At 35.8% G+C, this 21,526-nt stretch overlaps 1 protein-coding gene across 1 annotated transcript in view; it reads left to right on the top strand.

The window, feature by feature from the left end:
- ZFYVE16 (zinc finger FYVE-type containing 16) overlaps positions 1-21,526 on the top strand; it is a 50,682-nt gene that overhangs the window by 10,517 nt on the left and 18,639 nt on the right. Inside the window, exons 3-11 of the mRNA XM_080804699.1 lie at positions 4,291-4,399; positions 5,241-7,498; positions 8,396-8,492; positions 11,450-11,611; positions 15,252-15,394; positions 17,383-17,761; positions 19,249-19,371; positions 20,064-20,219; positions 20,809-21,033. Coding sequence (XP_080660825.1) covers positions 4,330-4,399; positions 5,241-7,498; positions 8,396-8,492; positions 11,450-11,611; positions 15,252-15,394; positions 17,383-17,761; positions 19,249-19,371; positions 20,064-20,219; positions 20,809-21,033 — 3,613 coding nt within the window. The 5' untranslated portion in view covers positions 4,291-4,329. The remainder of the gene's footprint in view (positions 1-4,290; positions 4,400-5,240; positions 7,499-8,395; positions 8,493-11,449; positions 11,612-15,251; positions 15,395-17,382; positions 17,762-19,248; positions 19,372-20,063; positions 20,220-20,808; positions 21,034-21,526) is intronic.

The following is a 21,526-nucleotide window of genomic DNA, read 5'->3' as shown; positions in this document are numbered from 1 at the left end:
CTATCATAAATGGCATTTTTAAAAAAAATTCCAAATTCCAGTTGTTACTTGCTCATATATAGGAATACATTTGATATTTGTTATTAACTTTGTATCCTGTGTCCATGCTGTATTCATTACTGTATTTCAGGGGGTGAGTTTTGAAGATTTTCTACATTGAAAATCATGTCATTGCAAATAGAGACAATTTTATTTCTTCCTTTCCAAATGGTGTACTTTTTATTCCCTTTTCCTGTTGCACTGGGCGGGGGGGGGGTGGTGGTGTTTCATTTCAGTACTATATTGAATAGGAGTTGTGAGAGAAAATATCCTTTCCTTGATCCCAGTCTTTGGTGGAAAGGCATCCAGTTTCTCATCATAATGTATAATGTTAGCAGTAGATAATTTCTAAATACTCTTCATCAAATTGAAGAAGTTCCCCTCTGCTCATAATTTGCTGAGAGTTTTTATCATGAGCAGGTGTTAGGTTGTCAGATGCCATTTTTTTTTTGCATCCATCAATATGATTATATAACTCTTCTTATCCTGTTGATATGGTAGATTATATTAATTAATTTTCAGAGGTTGAACCAACCTTGCATACCTGGATAAATCCCACTTGGTTGTCATGTATAATTCTTTTTATACGTTGTTGGATTCTACTTGCTAATATTTTGTTGAGGATTTTTAATGTCTGTGTTCATGAGCAATATTGGTTTGCCTTTCTTGTAATATTTTTATTTGGTTTTGGTATTAGAGTAATGCTGGTCTTATAAGTGAATTAGGAAGGGTTCCCTCTTCCTTTTTCTGAAAGAGATTATGAAATATATTTTTCTTCCTTCCTTAAATATTTGGTAAAATTCACCAGTGAAGCTACCTGGATCTGGTTATTTGTTTTATGGAAGGTTACTAATTATTGGTTCCGTTTCATTAATAGATACAGGGCTATTTGGGTTATCTGTTTTTCTTTTTTGTTTTTTTTTTTTTTAATTTTTTTTTTTTTTAAGATTTTATTTATCTATTTGACAGAGATCACAAGTAGGCAGAGAGGCAGGCAGAGAGAGAGGGAGAAGCAGGCTCCCTGCTGAGCAGAGAGCCCGATGCGGGGCTTGATCCCAGGACCCCGGGACCACGACCCGAGCCAAAGGCAGAGGCTTTAACCCACTGAGCCACCCAGGCGCCCCTGTTTTTTTTTTTTTAAGATTTTATTTATTTATTTGTCAGACAGAGAGTGCATAAGCAAGGAGAGCAGGAGGCAGAGGGAGAGGGAGAAGTAGGCCCCTTGCAGAGTAGGATCATGACCCAAGTGGAAGGCAGACGTTTAACTGACTGAGCCACCCAGGCAGCCCATGGGTTATCTGTTTCTTTCTGTGTGAGTTTTGGTAGCTTGTATCTCCCAAGGAATTGGTTCATTTCATCTGATTATCAAGTTTGTGGGCATAGAGTTGTTAATAATATTCCTTTATTTTCCTTTAAGTGTCCATAGTATCAATAGTTATATTCCCCCTTTCTTTCTGATACTGGTAATTTGTGTTTCTCTCTTTTCTTGATTAGCCTAGTTTATTAATTGTACTGATTTTTTTCCAAAGAAAAGAGTTTTTGGTTTCAGTGTTTGTTTGTTTTTTTCCTATTTGTCTATTGGTTTCTCTTCTGTTCTTTGTCATCTTTGTTTCTACTTGTTTAGTTCTCCTTGCTCTCCTTTTTCTAGTTTTCCAAGGTGGAAACTTAGACAATTGATTTTTAGATCTTTTTTTAACCTGTGCACTTAAGTTATAAATGCTCCTCTAAGCACTGCTTTCACTGCATCCAACAAGCTCCACTTTGAATTTTAAGATTTTTGCTATCAATTTCCATGATCACTTTTGCCCCCCTCCATATATTCTTTATTTGTGGCTTACCATCCTTGTGTCATAGTTGCATTGTTATGTTTCTGAGAATATTAATTAGTTTCTTTGAAGTTTTCTTCTGTTCCCTGCATTGTCTTTTTCTCCAAGTTCCTTTTGTTTGTTTTGGTGTCTGCGTTTTTGTATACTATTATATAGGGAATAACCACAATTTAAAAATAGAGGTAAAAGAAGTAATGTGCTTTGTTAAATCAGGATGACATACCATTGTTACTGAAAATTCTTCTGAAGTTTACCTGTTGCCAGCATAATTATTGTTCCTTTTAAGATAACCATTTCCTAAGGGTACTCAGTCTTTGGGGTACAAAAGTTTCACTACAGAGTGGCCACTTGTGAATTTCTCTTTATTTAAATTGCTTGGTATGAGTCACCTGTATCTGTTGAGTTGTGTTTTTCATCAATTCTAGAAAAATTCCTAGGATTATCTTTTCAAGCATCCTTGTTTCATGCTCTGTAGCTTCCGTATGGGACTCCATTCCCATGATGGATGATTTCTACCATCCATGTCTCTTCACCTGTTATATTTTCCTCTTTCTTGTCTTTCTGGGCTGCATTTTAGGTCATTTCTTCAGTTAGGTTTTCCAGTTCATTCAGGTCTCTCTTAAGCTATGTTACATCTATTTAACTCACTTTAAAGTATCCTTATTTTTTCTGGACCTCAAGTATTTTTAGTTTATGGCAACTATCTTGTAAAACACTCTCATTTGTTCATTTTTCTCACTTCTTTTTTTTTTTTTAAGATTTTATTTATTTAACAGACAGATCACAAGTAGTCAGAGAGGCAGGCAGAGAGAGAGGAAGGGAAGCAGGCTCCCCGCTGAGCAGAGAGCCTGATGTGGGGCTTGATGCCAGGACGCTGGGATCATGACCTGAGCTGAAGGCAGAGGCTTTAACCCACTGAGCCACCCAGATGCCCCTATTTCTCACTTCTTACTATTCCTCACCCCAGGCAACTGTTCACATGTGCTTCATAATGTCTGTTTTTTTGTTTGTATGTATTACTGCAAAATTTGTATTGTTTTTATTGAGCTTTACAAAGGTAACAGTATGGAACACATTGGAAAATTTTTTTTTTTTTAAAAAGATCATTCGCCAAAGACCATGTGAGGGACATTGCTGTAGAGTGTTTTACTTTCTGGGTTTAGCTGATTGCTTTATTTTGATATCACCTAACTTGTCCCTCTATGCTTGAATTTCCTATAAATACGCAGTTCTAAATGCTTGATTAGATTCAGGTTCACTTTTTTAGGGGGCAGGAATACATTATATGGGATGTTGTATCTTCCACACCAGGCACATAATGTTTGGGTCTTCCGCATTTATTGATGGTAAAATTGATTAGTGGAAGTCAGATGTGTTTGCCTATTCCCACCATTATAAAGTTACCCTCCAGCCTTTTATCTCACACTTCTAGAATATATTGATAACCATTGCCTAGTCCGTTAGTTGCATTAAGGATTTCCAAGAGATAATTTTTAAAATTTTAATACCCATCTGTATTTATTAATTGGAATTCTTATCTAAAGAAATTTCCCTCGGCAGCTACTTTATTATTCTAAAGTACATTTTGTAAATAAAGGGGTGGATAAATTATTGGCTCTTTTCCCTTAATATATGAACTCTCAGAGTAATGAGTTTGTGCCCTGGCAACCCTCTAATGAGTGGTGTTACTTGTTTTTGTTTTTAGTATCATTGTGATCTCTAGGTTTCTTATCTATTTGATTTGTGTTCAGTACTTTGTAGCCTTCATTCATTTGATGTTTGGTTGTCCCATTTAAGACAGTAAGAGCCCCTATCAATTAGGCTCCTTGCCCTTTTGATTTTATCCCTTTAGTCATTGATAGATTCCTTTAAGGTGTCTCAGGCTCATTTGTGGAGTTGGTTTATCTACCTTATTTGTAAAAGTAACTTATTTGCACCTCTTTCGAATGTTCATTTTCTATTAACTCCTGCTCTTAGTTTATTAGTCTTTAATCTTTTTTCTGTTCTGATATAAGCATCTAAAGCTCTAAGCATTTGAAGTACCACTTCTGCTGAATCCCACAAGTTTTTGTATGAAGTATTTTTATTTGTATGTAGTATGTTTTATATTTTTGTCTTATATTTGGCATATGGTACTTAGAACTATTTTCAACTTTCAATTATGAATTCTTTGACTTATGTAACTTATGTAACATGAGTTACTTAGATAAGTCTTTTAAAATTTACAATAGTATATGTATGTATGTTATGTTGTTACAGTTGGTTTTCATGTCATTTTGTATATAAGGAGGCAGTTTCCCCAACTAAATTATAGATTATTCAAAGCAATTTGTATCTTTTTCTTATGTTTCTTGGTATTCAGTAGATGGCATAATATTTATATGTTAGAGAATCAAACAAACTTTCATAACTTTTTATTTTCTAGGCATATAAGGATTAAATTCTGAATAAGTGTACAAGAAGGATGGACAGTTATTTTAAAGCAGCAGTCAGTGACTTGGACAAACTCCTTGATGACTTTGAACAGAATCCAGGTTTGTTGGTTTTTAATTTTTGATACTAAAGAAATTTCAAGTGTCTGTGATTCAGTTATCCCAGATATAGAGTACTCTTAGCAAAATTTGGTTTCAGTTTTGGTCACATGGTTGTATTGTGTAAGTTCACATTTTATTATAACATACTAGTCTGTTCTTATATTGATAGAACCAATAGCCAGAAATAGAAGAAAAGAAAGTAAAAGTTTTATCTACAGATACAAATTTAACTAAAAGACCTTTAAAATCAACATATGAGGGGCCTGGGTGGCCCAGTGGGTTAAGCCTCTGCCTTTGGCTCAGGTCATGATCTCAGGGTTGTGGGATTGAGCCCTGCATGGGCTCTCTGCTCAGAGGGGAGCCTGCTTCCCCCTCTTTCTCTGCCTGGTTCTCTGCCTACTTGTGATTCCTCTCTGTCAAATAAATAAATAAAATCTTAAAAAATCAACATATGAGCCAGCTAAAAGCAGCTTGAAAACTTTACATAAACTGGTATTTCATTAATATGAGAGATATTTTACTCATCTAATAATGAAGACTAGGAAACCAGAGAGAGAACCAAGAGGTTAGATTGTTTTTCAGCTCTTCCTCAGTCTGGTTTTTATAGTGCAACTGAGTTATTTTGAGTGGAACTTCTATCACACTGTGACATCTACACTGAAAAGTAAAAACCCCAAGTAGTTTAAATAAAACTACTTTTGGAGGTTATTATCATTTCATAAGAGAGTAATCTATTTCTGATCTAAACAAAAGTTTAGTTAGTTTAGGAGTCTTAAAAAACATATTTGTGATAATTTTGCTTTGGCTTTCCTGAATAACATTATATCTCTATTTTAATTAGATGAACAAGATTATCGCCAAGATGAGCAAAACGCATATGATTCTAACCACTGTTCAGTTTCTTCAGAGTTGGCTTCCTCACAGCTGACTTCACTGCTACCAAAGGATCAACAATGCATTAATTGTTGTGCCTCATCAGAAACATGCTATGAAACAAATCAGATTTCCCTTAACAAAACACTTGAGGGACTAGCTTCCATACAAAATGAAAAAAATGTAACAGGACTTGATCTCCTTTCTTCTGTGGATGGTGGCACTTCACATGAAATCCAGCCTCTCTATATGGGACGATGTAGTAAACCTGTCTGTGATCTGATAAGTGACATGGGTAACTTAGTTCATGTAACTAATAGTGAAGAAGATATTAAACAGTTACTGCCAGATGATTTTAAATCTAGTGCAGATTCTTTGACTGGTTTGGATTTATCTTCAGTGTCAGAAACTCTTTGTGCTTCTTCAGCAGACCATGATGATAATACTCTCAGAGAGGAACAGAATGATGTCAACTCTGAATTACAAAACAGAGAAATTAGTGAGGCTGAAGAATTGGGTACAAAAGTGGATACAGCAACTTCAGATTCATGTAATTACAGTGTGAAAGAGAATTTAAAGGATAAAAAGATCTTTAATCACTTAGAACCAGTTGTTGATTTTAACATGCCATCTGCTTTGACTCAACAAAGTTCCAAAATGTTTGATGCCAAAGACAGCCTACAGCACAAGGACCAGCCATGTGAATTACTGAAAGCCGATAATGGTTTGGTAAAAGAGGAAGTAGACGTGGCAGTCATAGCTGCCACAGAATGTTTAGTAGAAGGAGACCGCACAAGTGCTTTGCCTTGCAGTTTTCCAAAAAATGAAGATTTATACTTAAATGATTCAAATGCAAAAGATGAAAGTTTCAAATTACCAGACTTTTCCTTTCAGGAAGATAGGACTGCTATAGTTATAAAACAGTCTGCAAAAGAAGGCTCAAGAGATGTAGATCTTAAAGATGATAATCAAGATGTAACTCAAGATTCCTCACCAGCTCTACATGTTTCAGGTGAAGAGGTATACTCCTCACTGACCTGTCTTCCATTACCTGGGTCTTTGTGTGGATCATTAATTGAAAGTAAAGCACATGGTGATTGTTTACCACAGAATGAACATAAAGAAAACAAACAAGATGCAGTGCCAGTACATGAAGAAATACAGAAGAGTGTTATTCTGGGTGGGGAACCATTGGAGGAGACTAATCTTTTGAAACAAGAAAAATGTAAAAACATAATGGAACAGGTGGGAAATAGAAAGGTAGAGTCCAACCCGATGATAATCAGAGTTGAGTCTTTGGATCACCCTGGTAATGCAAATTCTTCTACAGCCACAGAATCTCAGATGGAGCCTTCTGGTGCTAATGCCCCAGAGTTTCCTGATCATTGTGATAGTCTCCCTTTTTCAGGCAATGATATTGATGGGCAAGACTTAGATTACTTTAATATTGATGAAGGCATGAAAAGTGGTACACTAATTAGTGATGCTGAACTTGATGCCTTTCTGACTGAACAGTATCTTCAGACCAGTAACATAAAATCATTTGAAGAAAGTGTGAATGACTCAAAATCTCAAATGCATCAGATAGACGTGAAAGGCCCAGATGATAGGAACGTCAGTAATACGTATTTCAATGCTGAAACAGGCGCTACTGGAGAAAGTCCTGGCGTTAATATGATTTGTGAAACAGTTGATAAACAGAATACTACAGAAAATGGTGGCCTTTCTTTAGGGGAAAAAAGTACAATTCCAGTTGAACAAGGGTTATCTAACAGTAAACCTGAGATTACAAATGAATTATCAGTCTCTGATATTAACAGTCAATCTGTTCATGTTGGAGGGGCCAGACCAAAGCAGCTGTTTAACATTCCATCAAGACCAAGGGGTTCAAAGGAACCAAATAAACCAGATGTTCCAAATACGCCTGAAAGTGAGCCCAGCATAGCAAATATGATTGTTCCAACCACTTGTACTACCGATTCTACAACTGATCCTCAGGTTAGCTTCAACTCTAATTACATCGATATAGAAAGTAATTTTGAAGGCGGATCCACTTTTGTAACTGTGAATGAAGAATCTCTACCTGTAAACACTTGCAAAGAAGGCATGGTTTTGGGCCAGAAACAACCTACTTGGGTTCCTGATTCAGAAGCTCCAAACTGTATGAATTGCCAAGTCAAATTTACTTTTACAAAACGGCGACACCACTGCCGAGCATGTGGGAAAGTGAGTTACAAAAATCTTTGTCTTTTATTCTTTTCAGACATTTTAAATGGAATTTAATGTGACAGAGAAGCTGATTAAGAGATGATTAAAAGTTTTGGCTAGTTTAAAATCATTTTTCACCTACATGGAAATATATAAAGCACTGTCATTTTACAGATTGCTTGAGGTGAATGAATGTCACCTTGTCTTGAATATAATGTACTTGGAAATGAGGAATGCTCATTACTAGTTTTTGTGATATCTAAGAATATGTCTTTATCCCTCTAACATTAACACATGAGCCCAAATTCAGTCATATCCCCCTGTGTCATTGGATTAATTTAAAGACCACTCTGCAGTTAGTGCTATAGTCTATATCTAGAGAAACATAGAGGGGGAAAAAGCAAATTGGCTGCCATAGCTTCAGAATGTTGAAGCTGACCTTGTTTCCATTCTGACTGCTTTGTCTATAAACTCCAAGGGTTGCCTGTAGAAATAACATTGCATTTTTTATTCAGCAATTTCCAGTATTATGTTGGTCTCAGATCAACTCTCCTCTCTTTTAGAATAATAATAATACTCTGCTTTTAAAAGTTTTAAATAAAGGACCACAGGAAGCTTTTTAAATTTATAAACTTATTCATTAAAGAAAATTTTTGTTCTTTTCTAATTAACAGAATTGATTTAAAGGAATTCTTCTCGTCAGAGACACAATTTTAAATTGCAGAAATCTCACTGAAGTAAAACAAAAAAGAATCATTTTAATAACTACCTGTGATTATAGTGATTAGAAAAATTATTTATGTAATCAGAAAAATGGTGTTTGGTTAATTAGATTTTGGGCCACCTCTTCCCCTGCCTTCCATAGGTATAAACATGGTTCACACAAAACCAAATTTGATATTTTATTCTTTATAGGTATTTTGTGGTGTCTGTTGTAATAGGAAATGTAAACTACAATATCTGGAAAAGGAAGCAAGAGTATGTGTAGTCTGCTTTGAGACTATTAGTAAAGGTGAGTATTAACCTGACATATTTTCTTCCAGTAATTGAATATATCTTAAAAACAATTGGATTGTGACAAAGATAAACTTCTTTATTTTCTTAAGGCGAGGACCTAGTGTTGACTTATCTGGCTTAGGTGGGACATCCCATGGCTTGGTTTCTCTTCTTTTTGTTCTACTCTCACAATTAATACTACCAATCTGGAAAGGAAGCATTCAGTTTCTGGAGTGGCAGTTCATTAACTTTTAACAGGTACCAAGTCCCTAAATGCTGCATTTCATCTTCCTATTTGTTTTGTCATCATCATTGCCATCTTTATCATCTTAATCTAAAAATTTACAGAATACTTAACAATAAGTAGAATTCAGTGTTATAAATTAATAGCATAAAGCAAGATAATAGTTCCCACCTTTTTGAAAATCATACGCTAAGATGGGAATGCAAAATAAGGTAATAATATTTATGATTTTATAGATAAGTTCATAGGACTGTCACAGTATTGGCACATTTTGTCTCATATATTTTTTCCCTTCTCAATTTTGGAATTTTGTTTGTATGTATTTCCCATTGTTTTTTGCTCCCTAGCTTAGCTACCATTATCAGCAATAATCTTCGTGGTCTTATTTGTGTTCTCACAGAGTGTGTGTGTGTGTGTGTGTGCATCGTATTGTGGGTTTTTTCCCTCAAAGACACATTGGCCATTGGAGTACTTGGCATTTTCAAAGATTTGTTGACAGTTTAATTCCCAGCAAATAGTACTTGGGACTTTTCAATACCAGACCTGTATAGTAGCTCAGGTACTGCTTCCTGTTAGCCAGGAGAATAAATACCTGATAATAATTTGTTTTTCTCTTTTTGAATGAAGATAAATTTTTTCAGCAATTCTCCAAAAAGCTCTGATGTGAGTCTATTAGCCTGAGGTAAGCTGCTTTTCTCCCTGCTGTTGACCTCTGCTCTGGAAGATAATAGAGTGTAAACTTTTTATATTTCCATCCTACCAACCTTGTTTATGAAGAGATTAGTTCAAGACTTCATAGTTGTTTTGTTTTTTTCCTGTGCTATTTCAGTAGTCTAGAAGCCTGCTGGGGCTATTAGCCAGACAACCTGCTGGAATTCAGAAATATGAGAGCAAGTTCCCACATAATTCTCCCTCCCCACTTGAAAATAATTAGCCATTAAGATTTGGAACATTATTTGAGTTGACAGTTCAGATTTTTGGGTGAACATTAAAACATTTTAACTGTAAGGGTCCAGGAGAGGAGAAGGTATAGTCATTAAAGAGACTCAGTATGATATTGAGATCATGCTTTGGTTTATCAAAGAAAATATCTTGGAATGAATTTTGGTTATCTAGTTGTCTGTTTTATTTATTGTGTGATGATATCTAATAATGTGTATTTTCACTTAGGGTTCTATTTAACATTAATTTCTATACCACAAAAAAACAAATACCAGTTATTTTAATATCAACCTTAGGGTGGAAGATGGTAGAAGTGATCATTTAAAATAATGTTATTAAATAAGATGAGAAAGATGGCTCAAGGTGTGTAAGACAAATTCCATGAAGGATTAAAAGAAAAGATAGTTTAAATAGAGATTATGGATAATGAGGAAATTGTGCTGAGACTGTATACGTTTCAGGGAATCTTGCATGTGAGTGCCATTAGGTAGATTTGGGGCAAGTTGGACATTACTCAAAACCCAGGGTAAGGTATATGGATTTTATTTCGTGAGTTGAAGCCATTTCGTGACAGTGCTGTCATTCATGGGTACTCAAGGAGGATTACTTTAGCAGTGGTGACATTTATAGCAGATTGGTTTGGAGAAATAATGAGGGGAAAGCTACCAGTGCTGTTCCATGTCATTTGGATGAAAAATCATTCAGCAGTATTCAAGCACTATTTTGGAGTTCCAGCTGTGAACAGAATATACTCCTGTTCTCATGGAGCTTATTTCATGGAGCTTAGGTATGTGGGGAGAGGTAGACAGTAAGCAAAGACAATATCAGATGGTGATAATATCCTAAATTAAAATAGAGTATAAGAGGGAAAGATAGTAAGAGATTGGTGGCAAGAGTTGTATTTTTTTTTTAAGATTTATTTATTTATTTGACAGACAGAGACCACAAGTAGGCAGAGAGGCAGGCAGAGAGAGAGGAGGAAGCAGGCTCCCCACAGAGCAGAGAGCCCGCTGCAAGGTCTCAGGACTCTAAGATCATGACCCAAGCCGAAGGCAGAGGCATAACCCACTGAGCCACCCAGGTGCCCCAAGAGGTAGTATTTTTTAATGATAGGCAGAGTTAGGCTTTATGATAATATGACAGTCACATATGTGAGCAGAGACCTGAAGTGCGAGAATAAAGCTATGAGTTTTTATGGGAAGAACAGTCTAAACAGAACAGCAAGAGCAAAGACTAGGTGAGTGCTTGCTTGACTTGTTGAAGAACCAGGAGGCCTGGATGGCTGGATCATAATGAACAAGTGGGATAGTAGTGAGAGATGAGGTCAGAGAGAGAGCTAAGTGGGAAGGCAGAGGAGATAGGGATATAGACTATGTAGGGTTTTGAGAGCCACTGTAACAACTGAAATCTTCACTCCACTTGGGAAGCCATTAAAAGATTTTAAACAGAGGAATGATGTGATAGGGTTTATGTCTTAAAGAAATCACTCTGAACTGTGTTGTAAATAGATTATAGGGGTACAAGGACAAAAATAGTCATATTAAATAACGGTTACTTTCTTTAGTAGATAAATGTTTGCCAAATATAATATTGAAGTAATTAATTGGTAACTTATACTGAAGTGGAGTGCTGCCAACTGGAGAAAGGACATTATCTTTGCCAAGTACTACTTTTTCTTGCTTAGCCATTCATTTCTTTCTCCTCACAACTTGAAAAATAGATAATTTATCATAATTTACTTTGAAGTTCAAAAGTATTTCAATATTTTAATATTTTTCCCTTTCTAGCTCAAGCATTTGAAAGGATGATGAGTCCAACTGGTTCTAATCTTAAATCTAATCATTCTGATGAATGTGCCACCATCCAGCCTCTTCAGGAGACCCAAACATCCAGTATACCTTCACCTACAACTTTACCGATCTCAGCACTTAAACAACCAAATGTTGAAGGTAACGAGAAGAAAATGATGTGTCTTAGACTAAAGATAATTTTTTAATGGAATTTCTAGTTTGATAAGGTTCAGTGAAGACAGAGAGACCAGACTAGATATCGGAAAGAATTTGGCTAACAGACACATGAAAAAATGTTCATCATCATTAGCCATCAGGGAGATTTAAGTCAAAACCACATTGAGATACCACCTTACACCAGTTCGAATGGCCAAAATTAACAAGACAGGAAATAACAAGTGTTAGAGAGGATGTGGAGAACGGGGAACCCTCTTACACTGTTGGTGGGAATGCAAGTTGGTGCAGCCACTTTGGAAAACAGTGTGGAGATTCCTTAAGAGATTAAAAATAGAGCATTTATGACCCAGCAATTGCACTACTGGGTATTTACCCCAAAGATACAGATGTCGTGAAAAGAAGGGCCATTTGTACCCCAATGTTCATAGCAGCAATGGCCACAATTGCCAAATTGTGGAAAGAGCCAAGATGCCCTTCAACAAACGAGTGGATAAAGAAGATATGGTCCATATATACAAAGGAATATTATGCTTCCATCAGAGAGGATGAATACCCAACTTTTGTATCAACACGGATGGGACTGGAGGAGATTATGCTGAGTGAAATAAGCCAAGCAGAGAGAGTCAGTTATCATATGGTTTCACTTACTTGTGGAGCATAAGGAATATCATGGAGGACATTAGGAGAAGGAAAGGAAAAGTGAACTGGGGGAAATTGTGGGGGAGATGAAGCATGAGAGACTGTGGCCAACAAACTAAGGGTTTTGGAGGGGAGAGGGATGAAGGTAGAAAACAAACTGAGGGTTTTGGAGGGGAGAGGGATGAAGGATTAGGTGAGCCTGGTGGTGGGTATTAAGGAGGGCACGTATTGCATGGAGCACTGGGTGTGGTGCATAAACAATGAATCTTGCAACACTGAAAAAAATAAAATTGCATAAAATAAGAATTTGGTACAGGGAACTGGTATGTATGTGTGCTAGAAGGTTGGAAGAGCAACTCAGAGAGTGAGTCAGAGATTACTAACTATTGGAATCAACCACTGCTCCTAGGGTTGGAGTAATGAAAGGCGGAAGGCAATATTCTAGAACTCAGTTCCGGAGTACTAAGAGGTGTTTGGTTCTCAGACCTGGGATTCAGGGTGTGACTGGTGTTACGATTTCTGGAAGAACACCAAATAGCAAATGCTGGAACCATCAAGGGGCTTCATAGGATTGGTGTTTAGTTGAATGAAGGAATATTCCAGCCTTGATGTTTGGAGTACTGCAAATCACAGGGCATGCACCTATATCTGGTGGTACCGCTGCTGTAAGGATCCTGGCAGGAATCAGAAACAGAGTTCTTACACTTCCCACCTTCCAGTCTCCCACCAGTGCTCTTGGCAGAACGTGACCAGAGCCAGCCAACAAGGGGATCTGGGAGTTGTACTTTTCCAGACTTCGACCTGGCATCAAAGAGCACCTTATAAAAGGTTGGGCTTGGGTTTGAGAGACAATAGGTAAATAACTGGCATACCTCCCTTTCTTTAAAAATCTGTTTTTAAATGTATATTTTACCACAATAAATACGTTTTCTTTAATCTATTTAAAAATTTTTGGGCTCTCTGTTCTTTTTATATAATCTGTTGTAACTTAGGACCTTGAGTAGTGCCTATATACTTTTTTTAAAGGATTTATTTATTTATTTTAGAGAGTGAGAGAATGAGCAAGCGGTGGGGAGGGCCAGAGGGAGATAGAGAATCCTCTCAGCAGTGCCCTGATCATCTCTCAGGATGCCCCGCTGAGTGTGGAGCCCAAAGTGGGCTTAATCTCAGGAACCCGAGACTGTGACCTGAGCTAAAACCAACAGTTGGCTGCTTAAGTGACTGAGCCACACAGGCGCCCCAACCAAGCCTGTATACATTTTAAAATACAAACTATTAGTCTCTAACTTGCCAGAAAATAACTGTAAATGTCAGTTAAAAACAAATTCAGATATTTCTGATAATTACTTTGGATTTAATTTTATCTAATGTAGCTATATTCTGTCATTATAACTTAGATAAGGAGATTCAGCATATATGGTTATATGTTACAACTCTAAAATGAATAAATATGCTTTAAAAATGTTTACATGTCCTTGGGACACATGAGTGGCTCAGTCAGTTTGAAGCTTCTGCTTTTGGCTCAGGTCATGATCCCGGGGCCCTGGGATCGATCAAGTCCCGCATCAGGCTCCTTGCTCAGTGGGGAGGCTGCTTCTCCCTCTGCCTGCCGCTCCCCCTGCTTGTGTGCTCTCTCTCTCTCTCTGACAAATAAATAAATAAAATCTTAAAAAATAAAACAACCAGGGCACCTGGTTGGCTCAGTGGGTTAAGCCTCTGCCTTCAGCTCAGGTCACAGTCTCAGGGTCCTGAGATTGAGCCCCCGCATTGGGGCTCTCTGCTCAGCGGGGAGCCTGCTCCCCCTCTCTCTTTGCCTGCCTCTGTACCTACTTGTGATCTCTCTCTGTGTCAAATAAATACATTAAAAAAAAAACAACAACCAAAAAAAAATTTTTTTTAAATTTACATGTTCTTTCATATTGACATCCTAAATTACTAAATTATAAAAGTATTGCAAGTATCTGAAAGATACCTTATTTAGTATGTCTACCCATATTGCAAAAATTGTATGTAATTCCAATTTTCTCAGTGTTATCTGTATTGTGTTCTGGAAGGCAGATGTTGATCCTTTGATTTTTATATTGTCCTAAAACCATCTGGCAGCTATTTTCATAACCTTCCTCTGTGGATGGATGCTTAGTAACAAAAGAGAACACATATTTATTCTGATACCTACCTACTTCCTCCAAATTGGGGAGGAAAATATTAAAGTTCTGTATCCACATTATAAGAACAAAAAATATCATGTTTCTCTTGTTAAACACATTAAAAAGAAAAAATGAACTAATTTAAATAAAGAATTTTAAGAAAAGGACCTCTGATGCACAAGTGATCCCATATATTCTTTAGCCTTTTTATACTTTTTTCTGTTCTTCCCATGTTTTTCTTTGCTTATCTGTCATCTTCCAGTCTACATTTTTCTACCTTGTGCCTTCGTCTTTAAATTTTATTCATTCTTGGGGGCCTGGGTGGCTCAGTGGGTTAAAGCCTCTGCCTTCAGCTCAGGTCATGATCCCAGGATCCTGGGATCGAGCCCCGCATCGGGCTCTCTGCTCAGCAGGGAGCCTGCTTTCTCCTCTCTTTCTGCCTGCCTCTCTGCCTACTTGTGAACTCTCTCTCTCTGTCAAATAAACAAATAAAATCTTAAAAAAAAAAAAAATTTTATTCATTCTTCACTCACTACCTAGTAATATGGGCTTTAAATCTGCCCCCAGTGTCTTAAAGATATAACCTTTCCTATCCACTCTATTTCTGAATATGTGATTCCTAGGGTTACTCCTGCCTTTTGTATAAAAAAAGGAAAAGACTTCCATTCCAGCTAGATGAATCACAAAAGGCCACTTCTTTAGGCCTTTGCAGCCCTGAGAAGGCAGATCTTGCCAGTGGATAGCAAAAAGGTTTTGAAAACATTTCCCAATTGATTTAGTATTAAACGATTGCAGTATACCAAATTCAAGTGCTTTACTTTTTAAACTGATTCTAGGATTATACTCCAAAGAACAGAAGAGAGTATGGTTCGCAGATGGTATACTGCCCAATGGTGAAGTTGCAGATACAATAAAATTATCATCTGGAAATAAAAGATGTTCTGAAGACATGAGCCCTCTCTTACCTGATATGCCCTTGGTAAGGAATCTAAAGAATGACTTGTTAATTTAATAACATTTTATTTTAAATATATTTCGTGTGTGATTATTAGAATACTTACTTGTTTTAATACCTTCCTAAAATGACAAACATGTAATGTAGTACTGAGTATATTTAGATTGTACCTTTTTTAATGTCAGTTTAAGGTAATGATTCTCAAACTTACTGATCTCAAGATCCCTTTATGCTCCTAGAAGCATAAAGGGATAAAAGCATAAAGTTATTGAGAACTTCAAGGAGCTATAGATTATGTGGGTCATACCTAGTGATAATTACCGTATTAAAATTAAAATTGTGTGGGGGCGCCTAGGTTGCTCAGTCAGTTAAGTGTCCAACTCTTCATCTCAGCTCAGGTCTTGGTCTCAGGGTCATGAGTTCAAGCCCTGCATTGGGCTCCATGCATGGAGCCCATTTAAAAATAAATAAATTTATTTATCTAGTTAAATTAAAATTGGAAAAATTAAAAATTAATTTAAAAATTAGTTATATTAATAGAAATAATATTTTTATGAGCCATATTTTAAACCAAAGTTTAGTGAGAGGAATAACACTGTTTTACATTTTTGCAAAATTCTTTGATGTCTGACTTAATAAAAAGATTCTCACATCTGCTTCTACACAATGTCTGTTGTGATATGTTGTTTGGTTAAATTATATGAAGAAAATCCTAGGACCCCAATGACTCCCTAAAAGGGTCTTGGGGACCTCAGAGAACCCTGACCCATATTTTAAGAACCCCTGGTATAGGGAAATAGAACTGAGATTTAGTAATTTAATTTAGACTAATATTTGTGGTTTTTAAAAATTTTTTAAGATTTTATTTATTTATTTGAGAGAAAGAGCGAGCACAAGCAGGGGGATCAGCAGAGGGAGCAGGAGAAGCAGGCTCCCCGCTGAGCAGGGAACCCAGTGGGGATACGGGGCTCAATCCCAGGACCTTGGGATCATGATCTGAGCTGAAGACAGACACTTTAACCAACTGAGCCACCCAGGTGCCCAGACTAATATTTGTTTAATGATTTTTAAACATTCACTAAAGTATCTGATAGTGTATTTATGTTTGCATTTACACAAATGTGCTAGGTGTTAAAGATATGTAATACAGAATCCCAGCCCACTAAGAACTTTCATGTAGCAAAATATTCATAGAAGCGAGTATTCATACATGAAATAGGAATGTATTTATTCAGTAAACAGATATTTATTGAGCATCTACTCTGTGCCAGTTGCCTGGTTTATCCTGTGTGTATATATTAGACAAGATAGGTATGTATCCTGCTCTCTTTCACATACCATATAAACCTATGCTGTTCATCAGGTTTCATGAGCTAGAATTTACAAAATAGCCCTAATTACCATAAGCACCTATCCTCAATTGATATTTTAATAAAATGAAAGTTCTAAACAGCCTAATAAATTTTACTCGAGTTCATAAATGCTTTTCATTTAATACTAACGCAGGTTTGCCCAGTTTAAAAAGAAAGGGGCTTAACTGAAGCCGGCTTGAAGTGTTTATTTGTGGTTACTGTTGAGGAATACACCTACCAGTTTGCTTCCAAACCATTCCCCTTCCTGCCTTCTCCCCACCCCGATCTGTCCCTGGCTACCTATCCCCACTCAAGGCTTTTTGGCTGTTGTCTGAAGGAGAGTTGGGTTCAACTAAGTTTGCTTACTGTGTGATACGGTACAGGATACTGAGGTTCTCCTTGCCTCCTTCTAGTCTATAAAATTAAAGTCATTAATATCTACCCAAGTATATGATACAGTAAAGCTAAACCTTACTTTTCTGAATTTAAAGGAGCAAAGTGGTACCGTTTGTTAGCAAAGTTGGCTTCTGAAGAGTTTCTGAGCCCATTTTGGTTTTAGTTATTCTTATTAAAAAGGTATCTTTGGCTATAGAGATCAACATTTCATAGTTGAATAGAGAATATGAACTGATGGTTTTTTTTAAATTCCATATTTTACAGACAGTAAACACAGTGGATCATGCCCATTCTACTACAGTGGAAAAAGCAAACAATGAGATAGGAGATATTACAAGAAATGAGATAATTCGGAGTCCTATTTCTCAGGTTCCATCTATGGAAAAACTGCCTATAAGCACAGGCACTGAAGGATTACCTACTTCTTGTTCCTTTACACTAAGTGATGATGTTTTTACAGAAGTTGAGGGACCACCTAGTCCTACTGGTGTCTTAGTTCACAGCAATTTACCTGTTGCTAGTACCTCAGATTATAGGTTACTGTGTGGTATTGACAAGAATGTTTGCAATAAGATTAGTCTTCTACCTAATGATGAGGACAGTTTGCCCCCTCTTCTGGTTGCATCTGGAGAAAAGGGATCAGGTAGGTTAATAGTTATTTAAATTTTAAAAAGAGGGTCTTTTTTCTTTCTTTCTTTATTTTTTTTGAAAGAATGTACTGGTAAATTTTGTGACATGTGAAATTCATGTTTTTTAAGCTGAGACAGTTTGGTTGAAATATGTACTATAGCTTGGTATCTTTAGTTTACAAAAAGTCTTGTTATGTGAAACCAAATTCTAAAAAGATCTGAACTCTTAAGTTGAATATGAATCATTTATCTCATTTTGAGTCCCTAATTTAGAATGAGGCAAAAGTTTAGTTTGACAGGGAAACTCATACACTTTTAAACCTGAAAATATTTCTATTTATTAGAGTTTTAACTCCATATCATTTTTTTCTCAGGCTCCCCTTCCATAGCACCTTTTTTTTTTTTTTTTTAAATAAAGAAAGGAGCATAGTGCCTAAAGAGAGTATTGGATTGGATAGCAAAGCTAGGAATTTTAGTTTCTCATCTGCTACTTAATACATCTATGACTTGAAGCATGTTAATCTCTTTGGGCTTCAGTTTCCTGTGTAAAAGATGAGCACCTATTTGATCTCTATGATCCTTTCCAAGCTGGAGGTTCTCTGACTAGCTCCCACCTCAGAGTAGTTCCCTAGGGATACATCCTTGTCACCCCAGGCATTATGCTGCATCGTGCAACCCGAAATGATTGTGTTCTGTGCATGATAATATAGGGGAATGAAGTTGAGGATCTCTGTGCTGTCACTGGGAGCCATTTCATGAACCTAGCTATAGTGACAGAAATACCTTAAACCCTGTACTTCTCATGCCATACATATTTTCCTGTTATTTTCAAGATCCTTTTGATTCTTGGTCAGTGACTAGGGCATATGGCAGCAAGCAGTATGTACAACCTGAGTCTAGACTACTTCAAGAGTTGTAAATTTCTGAATTTATTTATTGTTTTGTTTTTGTTTTTGTTTTTAAAGATTTCATTTATTTGATAGAGATCTCAAGTTGGGGGAGAGGCAGGCAGAGAGAGAGGAGGAAGCAGGCTCCCTGCTGAGCAGAGAGCCCGATGCAGGGCTCAATCCCAGGACCCTAAGATCATGACCTGAGCTGAAGGCGGAGGCGTTAACCCACTGAGCCACCCAGGCACCCCAAATTTCAGAATTTATAATTGGAGTGGCTGTCAGTCTTGAATCCACTTTATAAAAATGTTTGTCTTAAAATTGTACAGGGGCTAAAATTATAGAAATATACTATTTAATCAATATATTTGCATATATAATATATGTAATTTAATATATCAGGATTTATATGTATTACAATATTAATATCTTTAAGTAGAAAAGTAAAAATGAGTATATAATAATTGTCTGGGGTATTAACTGATTTTTATGAGATGGATTTGCTTTTGTTACTAAGTTTGATCAAGCCATTGGTGGATTTATAATTTTTTTTTATTGCAAGCATATTTAACAGGAAGTCATATTCTAACTAATATGTTACTTTCGTGATTTAGTGCCTGTAGTAGAGGAACACCCATCTCATGAGCGGATCATTTTGCTTCTTGAAGGCAAAAGTTTTCATCCTGTTACATTTGTCCTAAATGCTAATCTACTGGTGAATGTCAAGTTAGTATTTTGTAAGTAATGATTGATCTTTCTTTGCCTAATTGGTATGTGGGATTTCTGAAATTAATTAAATTTTGACTGGCAACCATGAAAAGTAATCACCTTTGGATATTGCTTTGTCAGCCACCTATGAATATAGATTTTGCAAATTTATATTCAGTAGGACTCGAAACTAACTTAAAGATTTTTACTAGTGTCCTTCATTCAGTCCCAGGTTAAGGATATGGGCTCCTAGCTGTACCTGGTGCTCACAATACAGTTGACTATATTTCATACAGCTTTTTGATAAAGTGAAACTTAATTAAGCAAGAATCTTGATTTAGTTTAAAGAAAAGTTTTAAAGAAAAAAGTTTTAAAGAAAGGATTTTTTTTTAATTAAAAATAAGGAAGTAAATAATCCTCAGTACTCATCAATGAATCTCTCAGCTTTTCATTGTCTGAAACAAACTTCTTATCCACACTACATTTCAGCATATTAGTACATCTTTTATTTTTATTTTAGTGTTATTTATTAATTGACTCCAAAGATCCTTTCTCTTTTTACATTAATCTTAAAACAATTCAGTTGTAAAGTTTTTTTTGTGAGGAGAACTTTGGGAAAATAAGGAATTTGAAAAGTTGTGCTTCATGCAAAAGACAACTGTATTAGTTTCTTCAGCTAACAGAAGTTGATATTTATAGTTGTATGCTTTTATTGCTTAAGATTCCTCAGACAAATATTGGTACTTCTCAACCAATGGACTGCATGGCTTGGGACAGGCAGAAATTATGATTCTGTTACTATGTTTGCCAAATGAAGATACTATTCCAAAGGACATCTTCAAACTATTTATCACCATCTATAAGGATGCTCTAAAAGGTATAGCGTTTTATTTTGAATTGTTCAGAATGGGGGGATGGATTAATTACAGGCATTTATGTTTTTGGCTAGGCTAACTGTACTAAAGATGTATTTTGTGAAGAGACTGATTTCTTAGAAGATCTTAGTTATCATTTTCAGTCTCCTTAAATCTAGCATTTTACGTGATTAGTGTCTTTATACTAATTTTTTTTATTTTAGAAATGGAAAGTTTAAAAAATTTTTTAAATTTTTTTTATGTTAAAGATGGAAATATATTTGCCTTCTTGATTTTTTTTATATGTTCTGTATACTTAACCTGTCTAAGATTGGGGGAGACATGATGAATTTTTACATGGTCATGCAGTAAAGAGAAAATTTTAAAACCCCCTATGGTTAGAAACATTTTCAAATTTTTGTTCACAATTCCCAACCTCCAGGAATAACTGAACTTGGTACAAACAAGTTATTCAATAGATGCTTCTTCAAGTATGGAAATAAGAAAAAAAATCCACATTGCTGTTATTTAAGAAAGTTTATACTGCAACATTCAAACTCAGAATGCCTTTAAAATAACTTAAAGTCTTTTTATTAATGGTTTTATTTCCAGGAAAGTACATAGAAAACTTGGACAATATTACTTTTACTGAGAGTTTTCTCAGTAGTAAGGATCATGGAGGATTTCTGTTTATTACACCTACTTTTCAGAAACTTGATGATCTCCTGTTACCAAGTAATCCTTTTCTTTGTGGAATTCTTATTCAGAAGCTAGAGATTCCCTGGGCAAAGGTGTTTCCTATGCGCTTAATGTTAAGACTGGGTGCCGAATATAAAGGTAAGTTTTAGAATAATAAATTAAATCACATAGGTTCAAATGTAATAAATGTAAAATACGAATTTCAGGGATATCATTAAAATAAAATTTTTAATGAATTTAAGGGGACTACCTTTGTTTTGATAAACTTTTAAAATTCCAAGAAAACCCTCTTCTACTTCCAAATGAGTCATCTAGACAACCTTGGTATGTCATGAAGTTTCTAGATGTTACAATTATATTAACTTACCTTAAAAAAAATTTTTTTTAAATCTCATAACAAAATACAGAAAACATTGAAAGGCTTTCTTAAAAGCATATACTGTAGAGAGCTCATTTTGTTATGTTTCTTATATTTGTTATGTTTCCTATATTTCCTAAATGATTTCCCCTCTGAATTTGTATACATCATAAAGACAAACATGAAAGATTGTGAAATAATGGCCCCAGTTTATGTATATGTTTATTTCTAAGTCGAAATCATTTTTCGTGTTAAAATTTTTGAATTCCCACC

This window comes from Martes martes (assembly GCF_963455335.1).
Source record: "Martes martes genome assembly, chromosome: 5".
Lineage (NCBI taxonomy): Eukaryota > Metazoa > Chordata > Mammalia > Carnivora > Mustelidae > Martes > Martes martes.
This window is presented reverse-complemented; position numbering and strand designations above follow the sequence as displayed.